The sequence below is a fragment of the Ochotona curzoniae genome, unplaced genomic scaffold, assembly GCF_017591425.1.
Source record: "Ochotona curzoniae isolate NIBS_2020 unplaced genomic scaffold, NIBS_Ocur_1.0 scaffold_4701, whole genome shotgun sequence".
NCBI lineage: Eukaryota > Metazoa > Chordata > Mammalia > Lagomorpha > Ochotonidae > Ochotona > Ochotona curzoniae.
Genome location: NW_024467122.1, coordinates 32,123,948 through 32,151,722, shown reverse-complemented (window position 1 = coordinate 32,151,722; position 27,775 = coordinate 32,123,948). Strand labels below are relative to the sequence as shown.

The following is a 27,775-nucleotide window of genomic DNA, read 5'->3' as shown; positions in this document are numbered from 1 at the left end:
AGGTCTACATTGTGTGGCAGGAAACCGATCCCTTGAGCCATCGCTGGGATTTCCTGGATCTGCATCAGCAGAAGTGTGGAGTCAGGAGTCGAACCCATGAATCAAACTCAGATATTCAGATATAGGGAGAGATCATTTTAATGAAACACTTGTCGCTTGTGTCACATACACACACCTCTGGCTCTCTTCACTCATTAATACTGCTAAGTGAGAGTCATCACTAGAGTGTTAAGAAACCAAGATGAGTGTAAAAACCCTGAGGTGCTATGGCTTAGTGGCTAAAGTCTTGGCCTTGAACGTGACAAGATTCCATATGGGCCCCGGTTCTAATCCCCGCAGCCTCAGTTCCCATCCAGCTCCCTGCTTGTGTCCTGGGATGGCAGTCGAGGATGGCCCAAAGCCTTGGGACCCTGCACCCGTATGGGAGACCCAGAAAAGCTCCTGGCTCCTGGCTCTGGATTGGCGCAGCACCGGCCATTGCAATACTTGGGGAGTGAATCATCGGATGGAAGATGTTCCTCTTTGTCTCTCCTCCTCTCTGTATATCTGACTTTGTAATAATAATAAATAAATATTTTTTTTAAAAAAACCCTAAGGAGAATTGTGTTAGGGAAGAAAGTTGGAAGTGTGTTTGTAAGTGAAATGAAAGCAGGGGATTATCTAGAACTTTGATCTCCTTAGGCCTACCAGGTTTTAATATTATAATTAGGAAAAATACTGTTAAACTTGATTTAGTAGAAAGATTTTTAAGAGTTAAAATACAACTTTTTAAATGTACTTCCTAGTTTCTTGATATTATTCAAAACCACTTCTATCCAAGAATAGGACTCTACATTCAGATGAGTCTTCTAAGAGACAGTTATAATCAAAATATTTTTCATGAAAGAATGATTTTAATAACTTGTGTAAGGTGAGTATATATAATCGTCTTTCTAGACCTGGATGACTAAATACTCTATTTAGCAAACTGATTGACTGATGAATCATCTAACGACCATAATTTATCAACCACTGAGTATTTTCACTTGCTGCTAAAGGTATCTCATATTCAACATCTGTGATGATTTTCTTTTGTCATTAAGAATTGTTTGCAAGCATCATACTTCTTTCTGCCCACCAGCAAACTTTATTTGACAACTGTTCTGATTGGATCCCGTTTTGTTTTTGTCATTTAACAATGAACTTTGCTGTGAAACCACATCATCTTGTGCATTGTGAGTCACTTGGCTATTCGACTCATTTTCGACGGAACTGAGTTTGTCTTTTTCCCTCGTGACAGGGACTAGCAGCTGATCGCACTGCCTCCTGCTTAGGGGAGGGAGGACGGATGCCAGGGGTGTGGCCGGAAGGAATCCCTTTCTATCCCTTTGTGTAGTCTCTGGGTGGAATTGGGGAAGGATAGCATTCTCTCCAGCAGCTGAGAGGTGGTGCCTTCATTAGGCAGATCTCACACTCCAGGTGTTTTGATACTTCACTGACTATTGGAGAGCGTGGAGCTGGTGTTTACTGCTGGTTCTTGGGTGTTAAACAGCCCTCCACTGCTTTTATTGTACCATTAATTGCACTTAATGCAGCTGCATTTCTCGTACGCTTGGCTTGGCTCTGAAAATTAAGTAGAGGGTACTTTGTTATAAAATTCACTGTAATGAGCTCTGGTGGGACAGGGTCTGTTAAGTTTGAAATTACCTCGGGCCATTTCTAAAGGACTTCTTAAAATATTTCACATCTATAAAAGTTTGTAACTAGATAAATAGCCATGGAGAGAATGTTAGGCTAGGCAGAGGGAAATCCACAGTTCTCTGCTGTGCATCTTTGATAAAGTACAGGTGTCTCGAATGTCAGAGTGTAGTATTTGTTTTCTGCCTTCTCCTCTGTCTCCCATATTTGCTAAATCCCAACTTGTGTGTCAGAACAGGAGCTCAGGGCAAGCTGTCTCACACCGTGGTTTATGTATACAGACTCGCTTCCCCCCACCTTTTGAATCCAAATCCTATATTGAACTAGAATAAATATAAGACCTCCCTCCGGGTGTGCATAAATTGGTTCAGGAAAGGGTCACATCTCCAAGAATAAATACACTGAAGAGACAGCTGTAACTATTAGCCAATTAGCGGAATTGTTACAATGACCAGCCGGGGCCTGAAACCGATTCCTGGTACCTGGCTAATAGATGCTTAAAACTGCTTTAATTCCCCCAGTATTCTTGGCCTATATGACTGACTGCTATAATGCTTTGCGGCTAATAAAATTTCAGATTGACTAATTTACCGGGTAGCTTTACCAAAACATCCAAGTAATCCGCACATACTCATTAGAGACAGGTCCAGAACATGCTCCCAGAGGACTGATTTGAAAAAGCTCTCAGGGATCAGCCTCACTGAGCTTTAGATGCACTGGCACAAATCAGGTGGAGGATCGGCTATGGTTTTAGTACAGCAATTTATCTGAGTTTTGTAGTTAAAGTTTGAGCATGAGGTAATTAGAGCCCTCCAAGCTTGAAATTCATGAACCTTATTCCCCCTTTAATAGACTCTATACAGGCTTGCAAAGCTCACCGTTTGATGGGTCTGTACGGAAGCTTTGTTAAAAGCCTCCAGCCAAAATGTAGCTTTCAAAAATTCAAAAATCTGTTTTCTTTTCTCTTCAGCCCTGACACGTGTAAACAGGGAGGACTGCTGTGTTGTTATGTCCGAGGAGTCAGTTAGCAGTCGGTCGTGCCCTTTGGAAATATTCACTAGTCAATAATCAAATACCCGCAGCCAGGCAGCAACCATGCCTGCTCTCCTGGATGGGCCTGCCAGCCAACGTGACAGGACGGGGCAGGACTGAAGAACAGAAAGGTTGAATGTGGTGAGCCGGTGGGTTTCTTTGCCCTCCTGCAATGCTGCTCCCATTTGTGCAGTGGCAGCTCTTCAGCATCATGTCTGTGGAAGGCAGTCATGGTTCCATCAACTTGCCTGATATTGACCACGTGTTTATTTTCTTGGACACTGAGAGCACAAAGTGTGTACTTAGAAAGGACCGTATAGAAAGTTGCACACAGTTGTATGTGTGTCTGGACACACATATGTATGAAGCTTCATACACAGCAACCATACTACCACCTTCCTGGGTTTATTAATCAGAAATTTTTATGCTGAAAATTCAAACTATCCAGCATTCCACTCTAGTCTAAAATAATTTTTAAATGCTAAGATACTTCTAAACAAGGTCATGGCATGGGATTTATACTTCAAGATAGGCATTTTTTTCAAAAAAAAACAAGAACAAATAGTTTATGAAATATACAACTTTAAGAAGAAAGAGACTCACATTTACTGAACACAGGATACTATATGTGAATACTGCAGAAAGTTCATAAAACGTGGAATTGAAAGATGAGTTTTCCCTCATATAAAACATTTTGGAATTCATGCCTGTGGGAGTTCATGGAAAGAGAATACCATGAGAAATTGTGAAATGTATAGATTTTAAAATTCTTCGTATCAAGATAAACTTAGCTCTGCATTTCATTTTTCCATGGAATTTCTGAACAGTCCTTGTCCTGGGTATCTCATTCATCTTTGAACACCATTCTGAGGTGCATAAAAATATGTTTATCTTTCCAGTAACCAAATCATACTGCAGTGTTTCTACTTGAACCTTGATCACAAAACCTAGGATGCGACAGACAAGTTCTATTTTATAGTACCACCTTGATGACATTTTTAAAAACCTCCGCATCAAACAGCATTTTACCAGCACACTGCTGTTCATTCTGCTTCAAGAGGTTAAAAAATCAAGATTTGGTTTCCTTGCTATTTGATAGGTATGTGGCTAGAAAACTGTCACACATAGTGGCTTTCAACGCTTGCAGTAAATCTCGTTCTCTCATTTTGCAGATGGGGAAACCTGAGACCCAGATGTCAAGTGTCTTATCTAGGTTCAGCAACTAGTCAACAAGGAACTATTAGTAGAAATCAAGTTTCCAGATTTGAAATGAATGATGTTTTCTAAACCAAACAATGTCTGCCTCTGCCATCTTTTTCATCTTTTCCTTTTCTTAAAGATTTTTGCTTAAAGATTTTTTTCATTGGACAGAAAGATATACAGAGAGGAGGAGAGACAGAGAGGAAGCTCTTTCATCTGATGATTCACTCCTCAAGCGGCTGCAATGGATGGAGCTGAGCTGATCCGAAACCAGGAGTCTGGAGACTCTTTTGGGTCTCCCACGTGGATGCAGTTTCCCCAAGCTTTGGACCATCCTCGACTGCTTTCCCAGGCCACAAGCAGCGAGCTGGATGGGAAGTGGGGCTGCCCATATGGGATCCTGGAGCGTGTGAGGTGAGGACTTTAGCCATTAGGCCATGATGCTGGGCCCTTTCTTAAATACTTAAAGACAGAAATAAAATCATTGGAATCCTGTGAAAGATGTTGGAGGTGACAGAGCTAGCCCTAGTTTGATACTGTGAAAGAGGTTCTTGTTCAAATAGTGGAATTAGTCCATGAGTGAATAAATGTTATAAATAGTTCTACAGGGTTTATTTTCTCTCAAGTGTGAGTTACATTTAAAGGGGAAAAGATGAAATCACAGAGGTGTGTAAGTGAATAGAAGTGGAGTCAACTCAAGAAAATAAAGTGACCACATGGTCCTTTTCAGATTCTGAAAACACCCGAGTGAACTGGGATGCAGCAAAATGAGAAGCGGTAAGGCAAGTTGAGGGAGGAAAAAGAAGCTGTTAGTATTTTCTTCTAAGCATTGAGGATGAAGTTGGTATAAAGGATCTCTTTTTCTGTTTTTTTACATTTTTTTTAAGATTTACTTACTTTTATTGGAAAGGCAAATTTACAGAGAGAAGAAGAGACAGGAAGATCATCCATCCATTCATTCACTTCCCAAATGGGCACAGTGGCCAGAGCTGAACCAGTTTGAAGCCAGGAGCCAAGAGCTTCTTCCAGGTCTCTCTTGTGGGTCTGAGTGCTTTGGGCCATCCTCTATACCTTTGCTGTGCCACAAGCAGGAAGCTGGACAGGAAGTAGAGCAGCCGGGACATGGACTGGTGCCTATACTGGATCCCAGTAATTGACAGGGGAGAATTAAGTAGTTGAACCATTGCATTGGCCCCTCTTTCACTTTAAACAGTAGTGTTCAACTTTAGCTAAAGTGAGGCTACTATTGCTGTAAGAAATATTGCTTGGAAAAGGTGGCCTGCTTCTCACACAGACAGTTGTGGCCTCTTTGTGAGCTCAATTAAAATTCACTACAGAAGGCAGGAGGAATTTGAGGTTCATTGTTCCCTTTTCTATCATGTTTTTGCAAATAAAAGGTACTTTACTTGCCTTTGATTGCTTAATATTCTGTTAGTTCTTGCCTGGATATTTTAGTATTGCATTACTTGAACAATTTTCCTATGGATATTTGATGGGTCTTGAATGCCACAGGGAAATGTTTTAATGCCTTTGTGATCCAGGAGTTGTAGGGGTTTGAGAAGTAATCCCAGGTAACTCCTTGACTTACGACTCTTAGAGGCTTCGAGCTGCCTTATCCACTGGGCAGCATCCTTGTTGGTCAGTGGAGTGATGGGACAATTGTGGTAGCAAAGAGTGAGGAGGAAGCTTCAAAATTGTGTCCTAGAATGAAGTCTTACAGTTTTAATCAGCCTGCTGCCATTTTTGGAGACCTGCCTGTGTGGAGTTTTGTGTCTTCATGAACCTGGTAGAAGGACATTCTCGTTGCCAGCAGTGGAGACTTGTATCTTTGGAAAGAATCTATGATGCCAAATTTACACAGTAAGGAAAACCAAGTTGAGAAGTCTTCAGTACCAGCAGAATGGAGACCAGTGGGGCAGGGGAGAGAGTGGCACCAGAGGGAGTTTCATAGGATCAGTCATGACTTAAGAACAGATGATGGGGTTCAAGACTCTGTTCACATTGAAGTATTGGGACCACTAGAAAGTTTACAGAAAATGTATTTTATGAAAAATATGTTCATGGTTTAAAAAAATGATACAAATGCCTTTCAATTCCATCTGCCCTGAGCTTTGGGCTGCAAGGTCATACATTTCTGAGTTGGGATGATAGGTCATTATGAGTCCTAAGCATCATCCAGAATAACTTGTTTTGTGGCTTGGATCCCTGCTGGGGTGACTGAGCCGCCTCACCATGCTAGTAGGTTTTGATAAAACACCAAGATTTTAGCTTTGAAATTGCTTTGAGGGTTCTGCATCTGTCCCTCCATCTTGTGAACTTTGTTTTCTAAACTTCATCCTCTAAGGATGTAAATGTCCTCACATTACCTGGGAAAAATTGTCTTTCCAGGAGAAAAACACCTCATATAGCTTTCATTCTCATGCAGTTTCTCCTGATAAACTGACGTCCTATTATCCTTGTAATTGCCAGAGCTTTAGAGACTCAATGGCAAGTGTGTGTGCTGTGTGTTTCACCTGTCATTGGTACTTCTCCTGACCTCATCCCAGTCCTTCTGTGCACTCTTGTGATGGCCAGAAGAGTTAGTGAATTTTTCCTTAAACTGTTGCTCTCTTCCAACTTCCAAACATTACTACCTCTTCTCCATTTTCTACCTCTGTGATTTTTTGATTCTCAGAGTCTGTGCTGTCTCCCTTTTCCCAGGCTGGGCCTGTAGCTCTCCTACTATTTGGCCTTCTCCCAGCTTCTGTTCCCCCCCTGTACACTCCTGACTTGCTCCCATATCCTCATCTCTGTCAAGAACACACTCTCAAGATTCACGTTCCCCAGACATCTTGATGTGCTTGTCCTACAGAAATCTCCAATTCAGCATCCATCTCCTTCGCACCTTCCTCCCTTCCAAATTGTCCTACTGCAGTATATGATAGAGTGAGTCATACTGTCTTTAACCCAGGCCTTTGCATTTCATACTTGGCTCTCCCTTTTTCTTTCTTAGTCACAAAGCTCGAATTCTGCTACGTATGTTTACAAGTTAATCCTTCTCTGTAGTCTTACTTGCTAGGATCAACTCCTCATCACTTCTTGCCTAGGATATAAAGGTGATAGTTTCATCTTTGTTATAGAATCTATTCTACCCTCTGTACTGCTGCCCTGGTGACGTAACAGGTGCTCATGTTCCCCCCTTTGAAAACTTCTTGAATGTATTCCCACTGCTCTGCTCACCTGTAAGTACTTTGTGATATTTGTAAGCCTATCTGTGTCTTGGCCATCAGGTGTCTTCTGCCATTTGTTCTATGCACAAATTTACTGTCTTGCTCACTTTGTGTCATTGTGTTTCTCTTCATCTCAACACTCACTCGGTTCCCACTACTCCATGGTTTGTCCGAAAACTTCAAGCTCATTTAAAGCTCAGGTTTGTGTCCTTCAGTTTCATTCAAGTTAGATACCCTTTTTCCTGGAATACTTCAGAAACACCATGACTTCATTATGGTTTGTTTCCGTTCCATAGTCTGTAAGTTGCCTGAAGTTACTGGCTGCTTGCCATTTCTCCAATCTGAGAAGCATCTTCCATCCTTAGGCATTTATATTATCACTTCCCATCACCTGGACATGTTTTACCCATGTTTCTATGCAGATATTATGCTCTTAGATATGCCATTCGTGATTTCTCTGTTGAGTCCACAAATCCCAGTCAATTCTTTTGCCCCTTTCCTTTTTATTTACATTCTACATACTGTGTCTCGTTTGTGGATGGCTGTATTATTATTGTTTATTACTGTTTGATGGGCCATCTCTCTGTAATGTTGCCTCCCTGTAGACAGATTTGTACTTCTTTTGTTCATTCCTCTGTGTCCTATCACCTGGTACTTGGTAGATCCTCAATGAACAAGTATCTAAATCATTGAATTATATGTCCTTTCCAACTAGCATAACACCCGGCACAAAGGAAACCCTCAGTAAGGGTTTACTAAAGCAGTAAATGTGGAGCATGCATTTGACTGTGGTTAAATAAGTTCCCATGCTTGAACCCTCTATGCTGAAGAGACCCATTGCTTGCTGGAAAAAGGAAGCAAGACAGCTGGAAGACGACGGAAAATGACTGGCTAGCCGCAAAGTCCGTTCTCATCAGAATTCTGGCTCAGTTATTCAGTTCAGATTTTTGGCAAGTGATGCAGATTCTTTTTCAGAAAATGTTGATTGATTGCACAGTTGTACCCACTTCATTTGCAAACCTTCATTATCTCTTTTTCCTTTCCTCCCTCCGTCTGCATTTAGAAGGGGAGGAGCAGTGGATAATTCCACAAGGCAATTTTTGTGAATAAACCAACTAACTGGCTGCTTCTTCCAGTCTCACAGCCTCCACACAGAATACAAGTGTCTGCTGTAGTCGTGCATTCTCTTGACTGAATCTCCTTACATTCATTCATTTGAGTATTCATTTGATTACTTGCTCTTTCCGTCAATGAATCAGTTGTTCAGTCCTGCTGATGGCACAGGGTATGTGTGAATGTTTGCTTTCTGTCTAAAGTAGCAGCTTTTTGACCACCGGTTTGTGGGTGGCTCTGGACTTTTTGCAGTTGTGTGTGTGAAGTTTCAGGTTTGAATATTACCTCAAAAAAAAATGTTCACTTAAACAGCTCAGTTACTCAAAGAACAATACTTAGAACCTCTGATCAAGAAAGGCTCAAGTGAATCTTGAAATGCTTGGGTGTATTCTGAATTCTGAATCTTTTTAGTCCATTTCTAAGTCTTTATGCCTTCAAATATTTTAGAAACTTTATGGCAAAGTAGAAATCAACAAGTTGCGTTCAGGAAAATTTTGAAACCCATGGCTTGTTTATTTGTAAGACATGTTTCCCATGAGGATTTCAAAATGTTTTTGTTCAAAAATTATTTTTGAATTCTGTTTTCCATGAGGTGTTTAAAGTGTCCTCAACGTATTTGTCTTAGTTTATAATGTCCCCTACTTCGTGAGCTCTGGGGGCCACAAGAAGCTAACAGCAATATTGATATAGTCCACTTTCTCCTAACAGGCAAGAACTAGCTCCTGTTCAGTTACCATTGATCACTGGGTGAACATTTATCTGTATGAAAAAAGAAGGAAATTGGTGAGGTTTTGAGAGTGAGTTTTGCTCAGCAGTGGTGGTGGCTGTGTTGGAGACTTTCAGCCTGTTATAACGAATGCCAATTACTGCTAGAATAGGGCATGAGTGAATCCTTCAAAAGAAAATTCAGTGGGCAGTTGCTGACATTCGGTGAATGGCTGGCTGTTTGCCCAAGTGTGTGTGAAATGCTTGCGCTGGTTTGAGGCTTTGATTGGCGTTGGCTTGCAGGGTTTGTGGTGATGTTCTGGATTTGATATTACGCGGTAGGAAGGATAGAGGCTGGTGACATTGTACAGGGCAAGACAGTCCTAGTATTCTTGCGAAAGCTGGGATAAAGACAGTTATTGTGGGAAGTCATTTTTAGCCCTGCCTCTGCCTTTCATAGCAAGGAGGAGTGAGCTGACATGTGCTGGAGCCTCCTGTGGGCTAGGCGCTATGCTGGCAGGAGTCCTAATTGATTCACAAGGACTCATTGTGTGCCCTCTGATCTGGGTCCTGTTCTAACTGCAGCTCACAGAATGATTGCTGAGGCCTGTGAATGTGATTTGCTAGTGAAGTAGGCAGACATATACAAGTAAATTCCAGGAGTAAGGCCAATGTAAGGCAGAGAGGATGGGGGGAAGACAAGCCTTGTGTCCTCATGTTCCAAAGGCATGGACCCTTTTGACAGAATGTAAAACTGAGATGCTTGGATCCTAGTTTTTCCAAGATCACTCAGTTACTTAGAGTTAAATGTGGAAATTAAAGTCAGACTGCAGTACCCAAATCCTTTCCTTTGTGCCTAGACATTCCCTGATAACATGATACCCTTCCATGATCCACCCATCCCTGCCCCTCCACCCCTTACAAAGGAAATCAGCAGCATCCTGAGAATGAACCATAAGGAGGGACCCTGGTCATCACAGTATTTTTCAGATAGGATCATCTGGTTGGTGACTCAGTTGCCTTGTACAGTGCCAAGCTGGATTAAAGATGTGTCTGTGTCTAAGAGGTTTTGATGGGAGCTTTGGGAGGAGCAGTGCCAAGGAGAGGATTGGCAGCACTGAGGGCACGTTGGCCATCAGAGGTATAATCTCCTGACTGCTCAGTTGCAGTGTTATACCCTGAGAAAGCACAGTGAGGGAGGGTCTCAGGCTTGCAAGCAGCTGAAAGTGTGGCAGTTCATTGGTGTTGCAGCTTAAGAAAAAGCAGGTTGAGGTGGACAAGGTGATGAGCCCAGAGTCTTGCACGTGTTGCTCCTTTCATGTTTCCTTGCCCTTCATGTAGATCATGTCATGTTCATGTCAGATCAGTGGATCCCAAGGTCTTGATCATCATAACTGACTGACCAAGCCACTTCACTTTCCACATTCCGGTTCCAGTGGTGTCTGCTCCGGGGAACTCTTCTGAGTCCACTTACCTGCCCCATCCTGAGTTGATAGGTGTACATTTATTGCATTGTGTCTGTCACCCCATTAGATTGACCACACGGAAGGTCATTTTTTATAATTTTTTATAGTCTTTACATAGTGAAGAAGGATGCATGCTCATATGGACCACTGATTAGGGTGGGAGGGTTGGGGAGTGGGGGAAATGGATGAGACAACTGCTTCCAATCTTTTTTTTTTTTCTTCTGTATCTGAGGAAAGTGGAGAGGGAAGACTGCTGAGGGAGGCGGTGACAGGAAGTTCATTTTTATATCTTCTGAAACAGCATTCAGCGCAGAGTAAAAGATTAACAAATATTTTGCATGGGTGCTGTTTAGCTTTCTTCTGTCAACCTGCCTAGATGATAATAAGAACCTAGCTAATATGTCTAACATGTAGGTCCATTGGAGTAAATGTTTATAAATGCTCCCCTAAACTTTGGAGGAATGACTATAACACCGCTGCCTAACATTGTTGAGCTTTGGAGTTGCTGAGCGACTTTTAGTAGCAAGTGCTGTGATAAGCAGAGCCTCTTCTTTAGGCCAGCACCTCACTGCTTCATGGAACTCGTTATTGGCTGACTGTTTGGCAGGGAGAAAGTTTCAGAGCTTGCTGCAAAACATTGATGGAGCTGGAAAGATAGAGAGGAAGAGACAATAACTGAATGTATGAATGGCTAAACAAGACAGAAGAGGGAGAAGGCGAGAGACGCTGTATTCTCACTCCCATGGAAACCCAGCTGCTTCCTGAGTTCCTGTTGTATCAGTGGCCGGGGAAAGCCCGGAGGATGGATGGAGCATTAGACTGGAAGTAATAAGGCTGTGCCTGATTTACTTCAGTATTTGTAGCAGATGTTACAAATGTCATAACATGAGGCTTTGGGATCAGATGGGGAAAAAAAGTAAGGTAACAGATGTGACTCTCTTGGTTTTTACCAGTAAGTTCAACTTTCTGTGCTCCAATTCACGGGTCACCTTCCCCCTTCTTTCTGGGTGGTAGTATGCCCCTTGCTGTCGTGGTAGCTTCCGGATGCCAAGGGGTGACAGCTGTCAAGCAGCACTCTTCAGAAAGGCTTTTAAGAACTTGCAAAATGAAAGTAATTTACCTCCTAGCCAGGAAGCACAAAGCACAGCAAATGTAACCCCCATGAAAAATTTGGACTGCTCAGAAACATATTTTTTAGAGCATTCATGGGGAAGGTAACTTCTGCTAGTCCAAATGCAACTATTAAAACATCTGATGTATTATATTTAGATCCCGTATGTGATGTGTTGTCTTTTTCTTCCCTTGGAGAACTACGTTTGGGGAGCAATAGGTGACTGTGGACTACGGGTTTTGTTCATGAGACACCTCATGTTCTCACCTGGTACACACAGAGCAGGTGATTTGTAGTGGAAAGTGGTCATTGTAAGAAGACAGATTTAAGGAATGAAAGAAGCATTTCTTTCTGCAGGTTGTCCCCAGACAGCTGAACACCATCTGACATCAACAACAGGGTGGAACTTGGACCCTGGGCAGGTGTCTTTAATGTCCACTGCAGCATGCAGAATAGCTTTGCTCAGCATTCTCAGTCTTACTCAGCTGGGTCCTGCCTCAATCTGTGTTTGCTGATGTAGCCCTGGAGCCAGAATAAATTAGTTTATATATTCTTGCTGGATTCATGTTAAATAAAAATCTAGATTCTCTGCCACTCAAAGATCCTCCTATTCTGTATGCTTTATTCTGAAGTCCCTTTTAAACTATCTTAACTCTCAAAGTGTTCCTACAACAGGGGTGGGGTGGTGGGGGATGGGTGGGGATCACCCTGCCTGGGGGTTCAGAGACAAGGGTCATCTTTTTCTTTTGTTATGATCCTTGTTGTTGTTGTTGTTGTTGTTTCATAACCTCATCTTGTGTAAAGAATCAGATGTGCCACTTCTGTCCCAGTACCCTGCTAATACACTTGGAAAGGCAGAAGAGCATTACTCAAGTACCTAGGGTCCTGTTGCCCCCATGGTAGATGCCACACAATGCCCAGTCCCTGATTTAAGCCTGGTCCCCTTGGCTGTTGCTGCAATTTGGGGAGTGAATCAGTAGATGAAAGATCTCCCTCTCTCCATATCACTCTTGATCCCCTTACTCTTTCACCCTCCTTTCTTTATCACCCCCTCTTCCTCCCTCCCTCCAACCTATGTGTTTTTGCTCTGCCCATGAAGTAACTAACAATTTTAAAAAAGAAAGAAAAAGAGCTTTCCATTCTATCCATTGTGTAAAGAGAAGGAAATAGCTAACTTTCAACTTGATGTTCAAAAGCCATCTTTGTACCATCAAGTTTCCAAAGCCACTGAATACACCCAGAAAATACTCAGATGTCTCATAACTCCTTAAGGAGTCAAGTACTTTAAAAGAGTCCTTTTTTGGGCCCGGCGCGGTGGCGCAAGTGGTTAAAGGTCCTCGCCTTGCACCCCCGGGATCCCATATGGGCACCGGTTCTAATCCCGGCAGCCCCGCTTCCCTTCCAGCTCCCTGCTTGTGGCCTGGGAAAGCAGTCGAGGACGGCCCAAAGCTTTGGGAACCTGCACCCGTGTGGGAGACCCGGAAGAGGCTCCTGGCTTCGGATCGGCATAGTATCGGCCCGTTGCGCTCACTTGGGGAGTGAATCATCGGACGGAAGATCTTCCTCTCTGTCTCTCCTCTCTGTATATCCGCCTTTCCAATGAAAAGAGTCCTTTTTTATATGTTGTCATTGTGGGAAAATTAAAGTGAGATCGGAATTACTGAGCATTAACTACCCGTTCAAAGAAAGTCCCCCTTGGAATGGGAATATCAGGAGCACATGGTGTGTCCTTGTCTGTTGGGCTTCTTCCAGCCCTCTTGGATCTTCTGATGATTTCTGTCTGTGCACTGGTTCCCAAGCCTCAGCTCTGATAATAGATGAAGCCTCCATTGTCCTGAGATTCCTCCTCTGGGACCTGGGCTATCTGCTCTCAGGTGCTGTCACTCCAAAGAGCAGTTGAACCACTGCCAATAGAATCCCACTGTGAAGGGGAGGGACAAGCTGTCCCCAAGAAGTACTAATATTGCGGATGTTGTCTGGGTGAGGGACAGACAATAGTTTGTTACAGTGATGACCAGGTTGTTGGAGAATGGCTGCGTTCCCCATCCATCCAGCTGCATATGCGCAAATCTCTGCCTAGGGGCTTTCATTTCTTTCCATGGTAGAAGAAGGTAGCCTGGACATAGTGAGTTTTCAACAAGGGCACAGTGTACTAAAGAGAAATCGTTGTGATATTTGGACCTGATTTTGCATGTGGAGGTCTTTGCCATTTTGGTGTAGATCATTGTAAACAGAGGTTTTCAAAATCCCTGTGGATAGAAGAAAGAAGTCTGAGACAGAGCAGTGGCTGCTGCAGGCTTCCACCTGGGTGACATGAGAGAGGCAGAGCTGACAGGGTGGAGGACATATCCATTGCTACTTTTGACCAGGAGAGGGTGACTACAAGGGGTAGCATCTTGGATCACGATTTTGCTAATGGCTACATTTTTTAATGTATTTTTTTTTCAAACACAAATGCAGAAAACTATATACCAAAAGAGTAGCATTTACTGTTAAAAAAAAAAATTCAGATCATGTGATAACCCTCCCTGGCTAGGGAGATCTGTTGGAACTTGTAGACGTTCCCCTCGGTTTGTGGCTAGTTGAAGCACCGCAAATGTACTTCTTTGCAGCTGTGGTTTCTTTCCTCCAAATTCAGCAGTTCATTCACAAATATTAAAACTTTCACAGTCATATTATCTCCTAATTCTTTTCCCCTAATGCATGCAATCCATACTTAAACTGTGGAAAAAATTTAAATATGTATTGCTGCAAAGAATTCTGAATCGGCATAAGACTTCCTAAAATTTCTGTTACTTTATTAGATCAAACCTCACCCAATCCACTCCTTTTTTTGTCTAAATTGGTAGTACTATGCAGTATTTAGTAAGTTCTAGAAAATGTGAATTATAAAGATGAGGGTTTTTTTTTCTTTTTCAGTTTTTAAAAATCTTCTAAATAGAAATTTAAAAATAAGTTCAAATGTATTAGCCATGAATATAGGAGGGCCTTTTTCCTTACATTTTATCAGGTTCTCACAAGCCTGATTAACAAGGCTTTCCTTCATTTCTCTTCCCTGGTCAGCAGTTAGCCTACATTTTAAATGGTAGAAGCGAATCCTGGGGAAAGCACATTGTGGAATCACTCCTTATTTGTTTTGAGGTATTTACATGATGGGAACTCCCCATGTGGTGCTTTTAGTTCCAGACCTTCGATTATAGAGTCACTGTGTGGGGTTAACCTGGTGCCTAGCAAAACGTGAATGCCTCTTCTTGAATGCTGAAATTACCCAGTGTGCAAGGCATGCCCAAACACTGAGGAGGTTAGCATTGAACGGATGTGGTCTGTGAAAATAGGCAGAGCTGTAAGTACCACTTTCAGGATGCAGACTTAGTCTTACCTAAGGTACAACATAGAAATTTTTTTTACTTGAGTCACACACACACACACATGCATGCACGAACTTAGACCTACCACATACACTTCTAGAGCTCTTGGGAAAGCTTCCCTGGCCCCTTTGGTCCTGTGATGAGGGAAGTTAATTGAGATTCTTCAGGGGAAATCCCTTCTGTTTTCTTTGATAGCCATGGGAAGACTCATTAAGCATTCTCTGCTCAGTGCTTTGCCGGACCCTGACTTTGCTTAGTCCAAGGGCTAAAGCCCAGGAGTGCCATCTTGAGGGTTCCATTAACCACAGACTTCGGTTTTCCCTCCCCTGCCCCATCAACACCAGTGTAGAATAGGAATGGTTCATTGGCCCTCAGAGGCGACCTGGTTTGAACCTACTGTTTTGCTGGGTAGATAGTTTTGTTCTAGAAATTTTTTACCAGCAGACCAGTCAGATAACACTGGCCTTTGGTACTGTGCTGCCTCCTATAGTCCTGGTGCAAGAAGATGAGGAAGCATTCCTAAATGGCTTCCCTGTTTTCAAGGTGACTTTTGCTATTGGGACAATCCGCTGCAAATTGTTTCTCACTGTGTAACACTCTTCTCTGCTTTTACGTATATTTTACAAGAGATCCCTTCACTGGTAAGTGATCCTAGTATAACCCATCTAAGTAGAGATCTACCTTCCCATCATGCATGGGGTTAGGGAGGAGCTGAGCTGGGAAGGGTTGGTTACACAGAGAAAGGGCCAGGCAGGAAATGAGGCAAGTTAAGCTCGTGACTTTTCCCCACTTCATTACGGATGTCCACTGAGCTGTCCAGCTTCTTTTGTGATACGTTCTTCTATGGCAAGCTGACCTTTTGCTGAATAGGTCAAACTCGAGTTGAGCACTAACACCCAGCCTACCTTGTGTTCGTACATCCTGAAGGTGAGGAGCACTGGCTGGGGCTGTGACTGGGAGTGTGTGGTCTATTTCCCAAAAGATGGGTTGTCTTCCCTGCACTGAATTAATTCTCAAAGGCCGCTGTGTTAACTGGTGCTGGAAAGTCCATTTTAGAATGTGTTTGCTGACATTGTTGAGGGACCATCTTTCAGACTCGATCTGAAGCCAACAGCATGGACCAAATAATTGTCCCATCTTTTGGATTTCTCAAAGAAAAAAAATCAGAATTGCATTACTTTTAAATTAAAAATAAAATCCTGCTATTATTTGTCTCTTCCTTATAATGTCACTTAAAATTCACTTCCTTATAAAGTCACTTAAAGTGGTGTTTCCATTTTCAGCCCTTGTGAAACATGTGATGGTAACGTGGTGTTTGTTGACAATTATATGCTAGACCTACTCTTATTTTGAATAGCTCAGAAATTTCTTTTGGACTGCTTGTCAGAGTTAATAGTGCTATTTACCTTAATGTAATGACGGACCATCGACACCAAATAAGCAATGAGTAAATACTAAAATGATTTTGACATTGAGCTACTATGATTCCTTCTTTTTTTCAATCATTGGTATAGGCTTTTCAATTTCCAACAGCTCTTACATCCCACTGAGTTGGTGACATCAGGTTCCCAGACAAGAAATTATGTGTTCCATTTATGTAGCAGTGTCGTGTGTGCGTGTGTGTGTGTAATTCGGTTAATTTTGCCTATTTCATTCGATTTTAGATTTCAAAAAGTAGTCTCTGTTAATGTCAAAAACAAGTCAGTAGACAAGATGGAACAATGACCTGCTTGGCAATAATAAACATATATTGTATGTGGGCTAGCAGATGGTTTGGGAAACTGTCATCTTCCAAAATACTAAATTCTGAGACAGCCTCATAAACAAAGCAGGGTTTTATTGAGAATGGTAGACCTCATTGAGGAAATGAATCCTTAGCTTTTCTTAAGAATTAATGATACTGAAAAAAAAGATTAACATGGAGAAACAACATAATTTTGTTTGCATTGTTTCTGAGTTACTATTGTCTCCATTCTCAAAATGCCAGATGTGATTGGTAAGCATGAGATATGAAGTCCATGTTTGATATCTATTCAGTTATTAATAATGTTGGAGTTAAAGCTGGGCTCCAACCAGGGGCATAATGGGTTCCTGTTTAACATATTTATGTTGGTTGTAAAATTAGGATCTGTCATTACAGTTCCACATCACCTGCATAAGTGCAAAACATATAAATCAAGGGAAGTTCCAGAGCCATAAAACTGCCGTGGAGTAGAATGGCATGAAACTACTTACATGACACTTGTATATTATCTTAGCACATTTTGGGATACACACTCAGATGTCTAGAGGAGTGGAAGAAAAAAAAGAACAGCTAGGCAGGTAGGACTCAGGGATGTGAGGTGGGGGAAAGACAATTCAGTAAAAAGCCCGAGCGGTCATAGAGAAAATGCAGGAAAACAAAGCCCCTCAGTGGGTAGGCTGGAGTCACCGCTGCAGCCCTGCTGAAGACAGCTATCTGCTTGTAGAGGGCGTTGAACTGCCATCTGTGGTTCCCCAAGCTTGCCTCTCAAGCCTTCCCAACACTCTCCTTAGATTTCCTGTCATGGTTTAGGGTCCCCTAAAGGGTGAAGGCTACTGCTCTCTTGTTCCCCTCTTAATCCTGTCTTTGCAGGATAGTTTATGTGCTCTAAAGTTAGTATAATTTTTGTTAAAGAAGATGCAGTGGTTTATTTTGAACTTTGCAATTGGGAGCCCTGAAAGTGTCCCCCCACCCAATTATGAACTGCTAATAAGGAGCTTTCTGAGTCCTAATTACTGCTTGAAAAGCAGAGTGGATACTTTGAAAGGTTTTCAACGATCCGCTCTCCCTCCCATAAGCCACCCACCCCCATAATCATAAAAAAAAAAAAAAAGGCTGCAGATTTTATTCATGTGGGATCATTCACACGAAGCTACCATAATGTGCAATTAACACTCTAGAAACTGAAAACAGTATTCAGCAAGACAGCTGCATTATCAAAAATGCCAGAAGAGTTTTGAAGGGAGTAATGTGCGTGTTAGAATAGGAAATTAATCAGAAGCACACATATACACAGCACATGCAGTAGTGCTGTCTTAAGTATGTCTGAATATTTAGATTTTTAAAATCTGATGTCAGGGATGGCAAACATCCAGCCCATGGCCATGTAAGACCCGGGAAATCATTTAATCTGGCTCTGCTAAGGCAGCCACAGGTGGGACTCAAAATTCAGTAAATCTAGATGGTAGGCTAATTTTGAGACTGACAGGTCTGCATGGCTTTACAAATGTTGTTTTAAATAACCAAATGGCCCTTGGCAGAAGGAAGATGCCCGATTGATGCCCTATGTCTATACTCATAATAAAGAATCACACTGGGTTAGAAAACTGAGTTTTCTGCTTTGAAGATGTCTGTGGTAGGTGTCGCTTCTGAGGCAAACGAGGAGGCTGGGTATCCAGATCTGTGAATTCCGTTCCAGGTGGAATATTCCTTGGTAATCATCACTCTTCAATTATATTTTATAAATTTCCCTATTGAAACAAAAAAATCTTTTTTTTTTTTTTTTTGTTTTCCTCTTGCCAGTAATAATGATACTTAACACTTAGGCTTTTTCCAAAGTGCCTTTCAGCATTGCAGGCGCTAATTCACAATTGCAGCTGAGAACTCCCTGTTTTTGCACAGCACAATAATCATAAGTGCATTTTTATTATAATCTCTACTAAGCTGTTGATCCAACTGACCGACTTAGTAACTGAAACGAAACAGAATTATCCCAGCAGCGTTTTGCTGGAATTTCCTTGTACACTAGGTGAAAGTGCTTTTTAAAGGAAGGAAATGGGGGGTTCTGATGGTTATTTTCAATTAGTGTCATCTAAGCTTGAGAGAATAGAAATTTACAATAAAATTTTCCAGAAAAGAATAAAGATGTGAGGCATTGGCTTTTGGAAATATCGAAAATATACGCAAGCCTTCTGTCATAAATGACTGTGAAACAAATAGTTTTTAAGGATATCTGAGAAGTCAAATAAGAAAGAAGAAATACCCAGAAGAAAAGAATTAAGTATAAAATGATACTTCATGTAAAATCTGGGTTTTTATAGGTTAATCCAGTATTAGGTCCAATTTTCTTAGGGATGGCGTGGGCTCGTGGAGTGACAGGTGTCAGCAGGAGCGTATGTAGCTTGTCAGTAAGGACAGTAGAAAGCAGAACTCTGCAGGAATTGCACATACCACACGCTTGCTGGCCTTGGGAGCTGACCTAGTGTTGGCTGAAGGGGTCGGGCCACCTGCTCTTCTTGTCCATTCTGTGGCATAGTCGCACAGGAATGTTCTGGAAGACATCCAGCCATTTTGGGAAACAACATTACAGCAAATATTTATTTATGTGAATCTCTCATCTCTTGCAACCAAATTGTGATCAAATTGTCAATTTCGAAAATACAAAATGTTTCCTGTTGGCTTGTTTCTAACCTGGAGAAAATAGTTTACATTTCCCTTGGGATGGGATAAGGCCGTGTAGAGATGCTTTCAAAGCATCAAAGCCTTCATTTTAAGAAGCACACTTCGTGGATTTATATAAAAAGGAATCTAAACATCAGATTTTACCCTGTTTATAAAAAAAGGAATCAAAATGGAAATGAAACAAGTGTGAGTTAATTTATGGATGTGGTTTCTTAATGTATCTCGAAGTTGACATTCTGAGTTGCAAACTCAATCTAGAGTGTGCTTATGCTCCAACCAGAAATTAATACTACTTGATGTTTTCTTTCAAATTTTGATTGATATAGTAGCTAAGTAGTGATGTAATTAGAGATAGATCAAGGTGAAGATATGCAATGAGAGCTCCAACTTAATTTTTCTCCTTTCTTTTCTTTCTTTTCTTTTCTTTCCTTTTAAGTTATAGGTGCACAACGAAGGAGAAGCCCCAGTGCACTAGCCATTGAAGTATTTGAAGCACATTTGGGAAGTCACATTTTGCAGGTACCTTTAAAAGAAAAAGAAGCTTGCTTACGATTTATCAAGAAAAATTGATATGCTTAGTCTTTTTCATATAAATGCTTTTTAAAGCTATATATTTGACTCTTGTTACCTTGGAATTCTGAGATTCTTATGAAATTATTTTTTTTTCCTTTTTAGAAAGCCATCCCTTGAGAGAATATTAATGAGAAAGGGAGGGCAAGTATGATTTGTGCTGTAATAATTTAGATGAATTGCACTATTTAGTTGATGCGCAATGTCTAGTAACTGGCTGTTCCCAGAACAATTGTGTATGTGTGCTGGATTTGTAAGTGGATGTACGTGTGTGTCTTTAGAGCTGCATATTGCTTTTTTGAGAGAGCAAAGTATTTCTGTGTGAAAGTTTTGTGACTTTTTCTGTGTGTCGTCAAGCTTCAGTTCTTTGCTTCAGTTTGTATTCGTGTTTCCAATCTTAATGTTTGCTCTTCCAAATTAGTCATTGGGTGCAGGACTAAGCATTTTTGTAAGTAAAAGAATAGTGTTAGTAGTTTGGCCCATGAATTTTGTGTCAAGGAAATGTGAAGGTAATTGGGGGGCTGTACTGTACATAGCCCTACAGAAGATTCTCTAGGTCTTAGCAACTGACTCCCTCAAAACCTTTGCTTTTGAAGACCGTGCTGTCAGTTGGGCTCATCTGCCTTTATCTGTGGATAATTGTTCACATGTTGTCATACTCCCAAGACATGTTTTTGCATGATAAGCCTTGTAGCTATAGAAGATACTTTTTAAAATGGAGTTAGCAAAAGCAAAAATATTTGGGATATGAAGGTAAAATATTGTACTGGAAAAGGTGTTTGTTTTCCTTAATTAAAGCTTGAGGCTATATAAAGGTATACTCCAAACTTCTGGTACTTCGTTTTTAAAAATGCATCTGTAGGATGCTTTCCTTTTCTACATAGTCAGATGTAGTACTAAATCTAGCATGTTTTGCTTAAGATGTGTATACTTAGAAAGTGTTGATAAATTCTCTGTGAAGAAACTTAACTCCTGGTAAAGTCTCGGTGATTCTCCAAAGAAGCTCCTCGTCTTGCAGTTTCAGAATCTCTGGCTCACAGGATGCCTTCTTGAGCCTCAACCCAGAGTAGAGAGGCTGAAGTCCAGCAGTTTGTGATTTTGTAAAATACTGTCTAGGATCCTTTTGATGATCTGTCAGGCTTGAAAGATCACAATTCATATTGGACTCTGGAAGGCCCTGAAAGGTCTTAGTTTATTTTAGTTTGACGTGTAATTCTTATTTTTCCCATTAATATATATTAACATCTCATGCAGGTGACATTTCTCCAAACATACTTTGGGTCATGCTGTTCTGTTGTATAATGTAAAAATTGGGATTATCTTTGCAGTAACACAGGATTAGTTGGAAGGATACTTTAGAAAAGATTAGATTTATTTCCAACTCTTCAGATATGTATTTCCTTCTTTTGTCTGCTTCCAGAACTTACTTTTATATGTTTTTCATGGGTTGTGACTTGTATACCGTTACATTATAATGTAATTCAGGATTACCTCTGTTTATATTCTGAGCTGTCTGTGCTCAAGATTTAGTGCAAGATATGGCTCAAAGAACTACCACAGATTGTTTTATGATATTTCTGGAAATCATGACTCCAAAATCACATGGGGAGATTGACTTAGGAGTTGTAAGAGTTTTAAAAGCTAGCACAAAACAGAAGAGTTTGAATTGAACTTCAGTGGAATAGAAAATATAATAGAGAATTGCTATTCCAAATAATAATTCAACATTTTATTTCCTTGAAATGATAGAAGATCTAGAATAAGAATAAAGAATCTACAGTCGTCTTCATTTAATAGTTAGACTGCTCAGATACCACACTTTCAGTGAAATAATATACTGCTGCATGAAATCGGAGAATAACCAGATTGGTTATTGAACTAGAAATCATATAATGTGAAAAATTAAGAAAAATCTAGGGTAATGTAGTTTTAGAAACACATGACTTAAAAGGGACATTAATGACTTCTGTATGTATCTGAAGACTTTGTGTTTAAGAAAAGATTTTTCTCTTTAAGTAAAGAGAAACAAAATAATGCGCATATCAGCAAATTTCCAAATACTGCTAGTCATGTTTGGAGGGTGTTTAGAACTCTTAGCTGCAAGGGAAGGTATAGGTGGCTTTAGCAGGGATGCTTTCAAGAAAGTCAGGTATCCAAGAATGGCTGCACTAAATAATCTTGAAATTACCCTTGACAATAGAACATTCTATGTGACTTGATTTTGTTACCAGTGGTTGTGGACTTGAATAAGTATAGAGTACTTGAAATTGAATATTAGATTGTGGAAAAGAGGAAGGTGGCAGAGGTTGAAGCGACAAAACTCTCCCCTACTGTCTAGCTTGCTGTCTTGCCTCATAGTTGAGCACATAGACTCCTCTCTGTAGCATGAGTAACAACACCGTAAGGTGCTACAAAGATGAGTCCTACATTTGCTTTCTGAAGTACTTATAGTAGAACCTGGTGGATTTATAGGACCTGGAAGTTACTCTTCCTTTCTTTCTTTCAACCCTTCCTTATATGCAAAAGTTTAGTGGAAATTATATATAAAAAACAAACCTTGCTTAGCTATCAGAATGCTCTGACACTGTGTTTTATAGTGACTTATGCTTCAAGGAAACTTTCAGATACTTTGTAAGATCACAAACTTCACTATACATAGCTGTTGTCTCTGATGAGCTTGCAGGCATTTGTGGGAAAGAAGATCTAGCAGATCTCGGAGTGAACAGCATCACAGAGGTCAAGTACTGAGGGAGTGCTGACGATCAGCTCTCTGAATTTGCTGAAAAGCAGTCAAGAAACCCTCTGAAGTTGGTGACAGATGAATAGGAGTTTGTTAGGTATTGAGAAATGGGCAGAACGCTAGTTAAAGAGAGCATCGAACACACAGGCCTGGGAGCAAGCTGCAATAGATTTTGGTTGGGGACCATTAATGTGTTTGACATGATGGATACTTCACATACAAAGGGAACGCATTAAAGATGAGATATAGAAATTATTTGAGTGATGTTGTTAAGGCCTAGTAACCCAACCCCAGGAGTGGGGACTTGATTGTCTAGTAATGGGCTCATGAAAAAGGCTTTTATGCAAAAAAGTGGCAAGAAAAATTTGTTTCATATTTGGAATTATTATCTAAATATGACATTTAGGGAGCCTTTAAGTTGTGAGAAACACATAAAATTCCATTTAGGAAATTGTAAAAATTGACCAAGAGAGAAAGGAGATTGCTGTGATGGGTCTTGTGAATGGCGACACAGGTTTAGAGTTGAAGTGTGATCACTGATATGTGGCCATTAATTACAAATGAAAATTTTCCAGCATGGCAGGTAGGTTGGTTATCTTATTATAGTGTTATCTGAAAGAAATGGAAAGCCATAGTCTCTTAAAAGCACAAGGGATATGAGGTAAGATGTCAGAAACCTTGATCTGATTCTGTAGCAGTAGCAAGGCTAGATCTGAAAACAGGGCTCGGATTTAGCAATCATTGGTGTGTAGACTAATCATAGTTCAAATCCAACAAGCCGCCAATTGGAGACACAAAGCAAAGAAGTGAAGGAGATACAGTGCTGTCACATGTGATCACTTGAGGAGAAGTAGCAAATTTGAAAGGAGTAGAGGGGGAGGAAGAAACAAAAACACAGGATTTAATGTTGCTGTGAGGAAGGACTATAACATCGTGGAAGCTGGAGATAAGGCCTGTAGTGGGAACAGTGTGCCAGAAAGTGCATAGGCTTTGCCCATCGTGATTGCTGCGTTGTGTTGTAGGCAGAAGACAAATCTAGAGGGTAAAAGAGAAGAACCTGAATGTTTATGGTGAAAAAACAGGTTAAAACTAAATCTGTTGGCCAACTGCTCTTTAATAGTAAATCTTTGGAAAAGGTACTATCTTCTAATCATATACAGGATAAAATGGCTTGTTTTCTTGATCATTAATGGCTATATTTATACTATACATTATGATCATTAACTTAACCATTTGCCTTCTATTGGATACTTTGTATCTACAAATTTGCATTTCAAATTCAAGTACAAGCTGGTGTGTGGGTTCCAGAAAAATATAGGTTTGATGCGTTTTAGCATGAATTCATTTTGTTTTGTGTACTATGTTCCATGTATTGTGCTAAGTTCTCTTCCTACATCATTTAGTACTCACAGTATGCACCTGTGAGAAAGGTGCTAGATGATGTACACCTAAGACTTAGAGAACTTCAGTAGCTGAGGTGTGGAGATCCATTTAGGTAGCAGAGTTATAGTAAAGCCTAGAATACTAGTGTTAGGTTATACTTCAAAGGAGATGGTAAGGGCATTTCAAAAGACATTGGTAATAAGAATCAAACTTGGAGATTTATGTATGTAGTTTAAGTGAATGGAATTAGAGAATTGATTAGAATTTGGAAAGTCAAGAAAGATACAAGTATGTGGTTCAGCAAATGACTCACTTCATAGTGCCAGTTGCCAGGCTTCCATATTCCCTGTCCCCCCACTGATGTTTCCTGATCAGTGTATCAAGGACTCCTTGACATAGAGGTGTGAGGAGTGAGTGTAATGATAGATTTCTCAATTTTTTATGTACTAAATTTTTTGATTGTGAAAGGCATTTTTGTTGTGTGTATCTACTTAGGCCTATATATTTTTTAAGTAAATAAATTGATAATAATGGGGGAATCTCTGGTTCCTTCTTCATTGAGAAGGGGAGAATTAGACTTAATGGTGATTGTATCAATGAAAAAAACAACTCTTGAAAATCCTGGAATCCATTTCCAGTACAAGTTGGCAGGCCATGAATCTGGACACCGTGCTGTACAAGCCCAGGGCCACCACTGGCCCAGCAGACTTATGACTGAATGACCAGTGTTACAGTCCAGTCGAACTTATAGGGGGTACAGTCATGACTGTTGAGACAGTGACACCTTCTGCAAGTGAAATGAGGACTTAGGAGATTTCAGCCTTGTACCTGCAAGGCAGTGAAATGCACTCACTCAGCCTGGGTCAACCCGTTTTTGCTCACTGGATTTTATAAACTAGATGAGAAATGGGAAGACACAGACTCAAGACTGGAAACTGTAAGTTTTGTAGCAGCTTAAATAGAAATCCTGAAATTTTAGGAGATCAAGATGCAGTGTCTTTTGTAAATGTTCTGAAGGTACTTGTGACTAAGCAACAATCTTATTCCGGTATTATAAGTTTCATTTGGACATCACTGCTTCCACTTCATGGTTTCTTTAATATGAAAATGATGTGTAAATTGTATTTATTTTCACTTTCCCAGTTTAGGGACCAAAATGACTATTTATATTTTATCCTATTGAGGCTAAAGAAAAACAAAATGGTAGGAAATATTATCTTTGTAAGTCAGAAAATTAACTACTGGAATGATTTTCCCTTAGGTGCTAGATTTATGAATGGAGTACTTTAATTATTTGTATGCCTATAGCAGATGGGTTTGCTTTTTTCCATTCTGTAAATAACACTTATATAATTGTTATGAGGTTACAGTATTGGGTTTTTCATACTCAAAATAATTTTGTTTTGCTTATCCCATAGGTATTAAAACAATCAAACATAGAAGGTAGAGAGTTTTGAATTCATTGTCAGCATTTCCCATTGAAATATACTTACACATAATTGTGTGTGTTTTACTGTTGACATAGAATACTGCCTACAATTAATAGTAACTTTTATTTAGCTGTGTATAAAGTGAATGGAAAAAGAATCTTTCTTATGACTTATTTTGGATCATGAAAGAATTAAGGTTTGAGGGGTTAGATGAATATAATCATTTCAAGTACTCAAGTTTTGCACATAGATTATGTGGATATGCATCTGCTATTTAAACCATGCCCTGGAAAAGCAGAAAGGAAATCTTCTAATGCCCTTTATTGGGCTAATCCACCCTGAACAAATGCCGGGATCCTATATGGTCACTGGTTTATGACCCAACTGCTCCACTTCCCATCCTGCTCCCTGCTTGTAACCTGGGAAAGCAATGGAGGATGGCCCAAAGCCCTGGGGAGACACAGAGGAGGTTCCTAGCTTTGGATTGACTTGGCTCTGGATTGTGGCCACTTGGAGATTGAACCAGCAGACTGAAAATCTTTCTGTCTCTTCTCTCTATAACTCTATCCTTCCAATAAAAATAAGTAAGTCTTAAAAAAGAAGAAGAAAAATAAAACAGAAATACCCTTTATGGAGGCAATTCCAAAAGTGTAGCATGTTCGTGTCATTTTGGTGCTTCACCAAATTGCGTGAACCCTCTTGTATCTTTGTCTTCAATAATGAAGACAATCTTGGCCATAAGATTGTTTTACATTGTACATAGAACATGTAAGCCTCTAAATGCCTTCTACAATGATAAGATTGAGGTTCTTTGCTTAAGAGTGAATCATAAAGACTGAATAGAGTAATTAGGGACACCGTTGCTTTTGCAAGGATAATTTATAAGTGGATAAACACTCTTAAATGAGATGCTGGTATGTGCAGTGGTGAGTAATTTCATTATGATATATATTTTCTAAAAATACTGGAGAAGAGGGGAGTCCAGATATAACTACTTTCTGTTTGTAGTTATCAAAGATTCGTGAGATTAAGTCAAGATGGATGCTGTGACAGACCTCAACAGGCGGTTATTAAATGTGTTTGTTAAGGAAAGATGGAAAATAAATGTCCCATGGCTCATTCACTGCCCAAATGTCCACAACAACGATGTCAGGAACCAGGAACTCCTCAGTCCAGGTCTCCTGCATGGGTGTCAGCGCTCCAAGAACTTGAGCCATCACAGTCCCCTCCCAGGGTTTGCATGCGCACAGACCTGAAGTCAGCATCCAGGAAGGAACATCACACCCGAGGACCCCGTGTGCGTCTCTTACTGTGCTTTGTGTTTGTTTTACTTATTACTTCAACAGGAGCCTACATAATAGAATTAATGCACTAAATAAGAGTCTGTTTTAAGAAACTGTTACAGACAGAATCAGATTTAGAAGAAGAATCAAGTCAGTACTTAAATTGAGGTTGCTACCTTTCTGTTATTCATCACTTTTATTAGGGAAGGTGACAGATTCAGTTCAGTTGGTCCAGATAGTGATTTTGTCCTGAGTTGCTGTTAGAATTACAAAGCCACAAAGATCTTTTATCATAAATGATTGTGCGGTTCTATAAGAAAGAAAACAAAATGAACAGCATAGTATGATTTTTCTTGTTATTATTCCAGTGTTTCTGGACACAGTACCACTCCCATCTCTGAGATGAGCCAATTGTAGAAGACGAAGCAGATTTGGTAGAGGAACCATATCAGCAGTACAGAGAGAGCTGCTTGTAATAGTGTGTTCTGCGTGCAGAATGCCACATCTGCTGTCATCAGTCTCCTTTAACCACATGTATCAAAAGTAAATACAGGGCTGACTAGCACCATGGAAACATCTGGGCAGATGAAAGTAAGGCTAGCAAAAACAGGTCAGAATTAATGGCTTCAAAGCCACAAATTATTATTTTATTAGAATGCTACCTGGCCAAACCAATCTTCCTTTTCTTCTGTTATTGTTGTTTTTCAAAGAGCTTTTAGAAAAGATTGTGAGACCTTGAAGTTTATTTGCAATTTTACTGATGAGTTAGTCACTCTTGTTTGTTGTGTTGGGATGTGTATATATGAAAGAAATGTTAGAAGTTGTATCTTCCTGTGCTTGGTGGCTTTTGTTGATAGATAATGCCCAGCTGGGCATCAGAGCTAAAATAATGTGATTACAGGTAGTGGAGACATTCTGAATTACTATCTATGGCTGTCATAGAGAAAGGTGAGTGACCCTATAGTCTGCTTATGATCCAGAATAGTAAGAAAATGTAAAACTAAATATAGAAAAGGAGAAAGTTAGTGCATATATTTGCATATGCAAATTAGCTTAATTGATACT

At 40.4% G+C, this 27,775-nt stretch overlaps 1 protein-coding gene across 6 annotated transcripts in view; it reads left to right on the top strand.

Annotated features, from left to right (window-relative positions):
* The window catches only part of NPAS3 (neuronal PAS domain protein 3), an 827,147-nt gene that overhangs the window by 389,641 nt on the left and 409,731 nt on the right, over positions 1-27,775 (top strand). For 4 of the 6 annotated variants that reach the window (XM_040970285.1, XM_040970283.1, XM_040970282.1 and 1 more), the window contains one exon: positions 19,747-19,823. In XM_040970285.1, the coding sequence (XP_040826219.1) occupies positions 19,747-19,823 (77 nt within the window). Of the gene's footprint in view, positions 1-19,740; positions 19,824-27,775 lie in introns of all 6 variants that reach the window. The other 2 variants (XM_040970284.1, XM_040970281.1) reach the window with 1 other exon arrangement.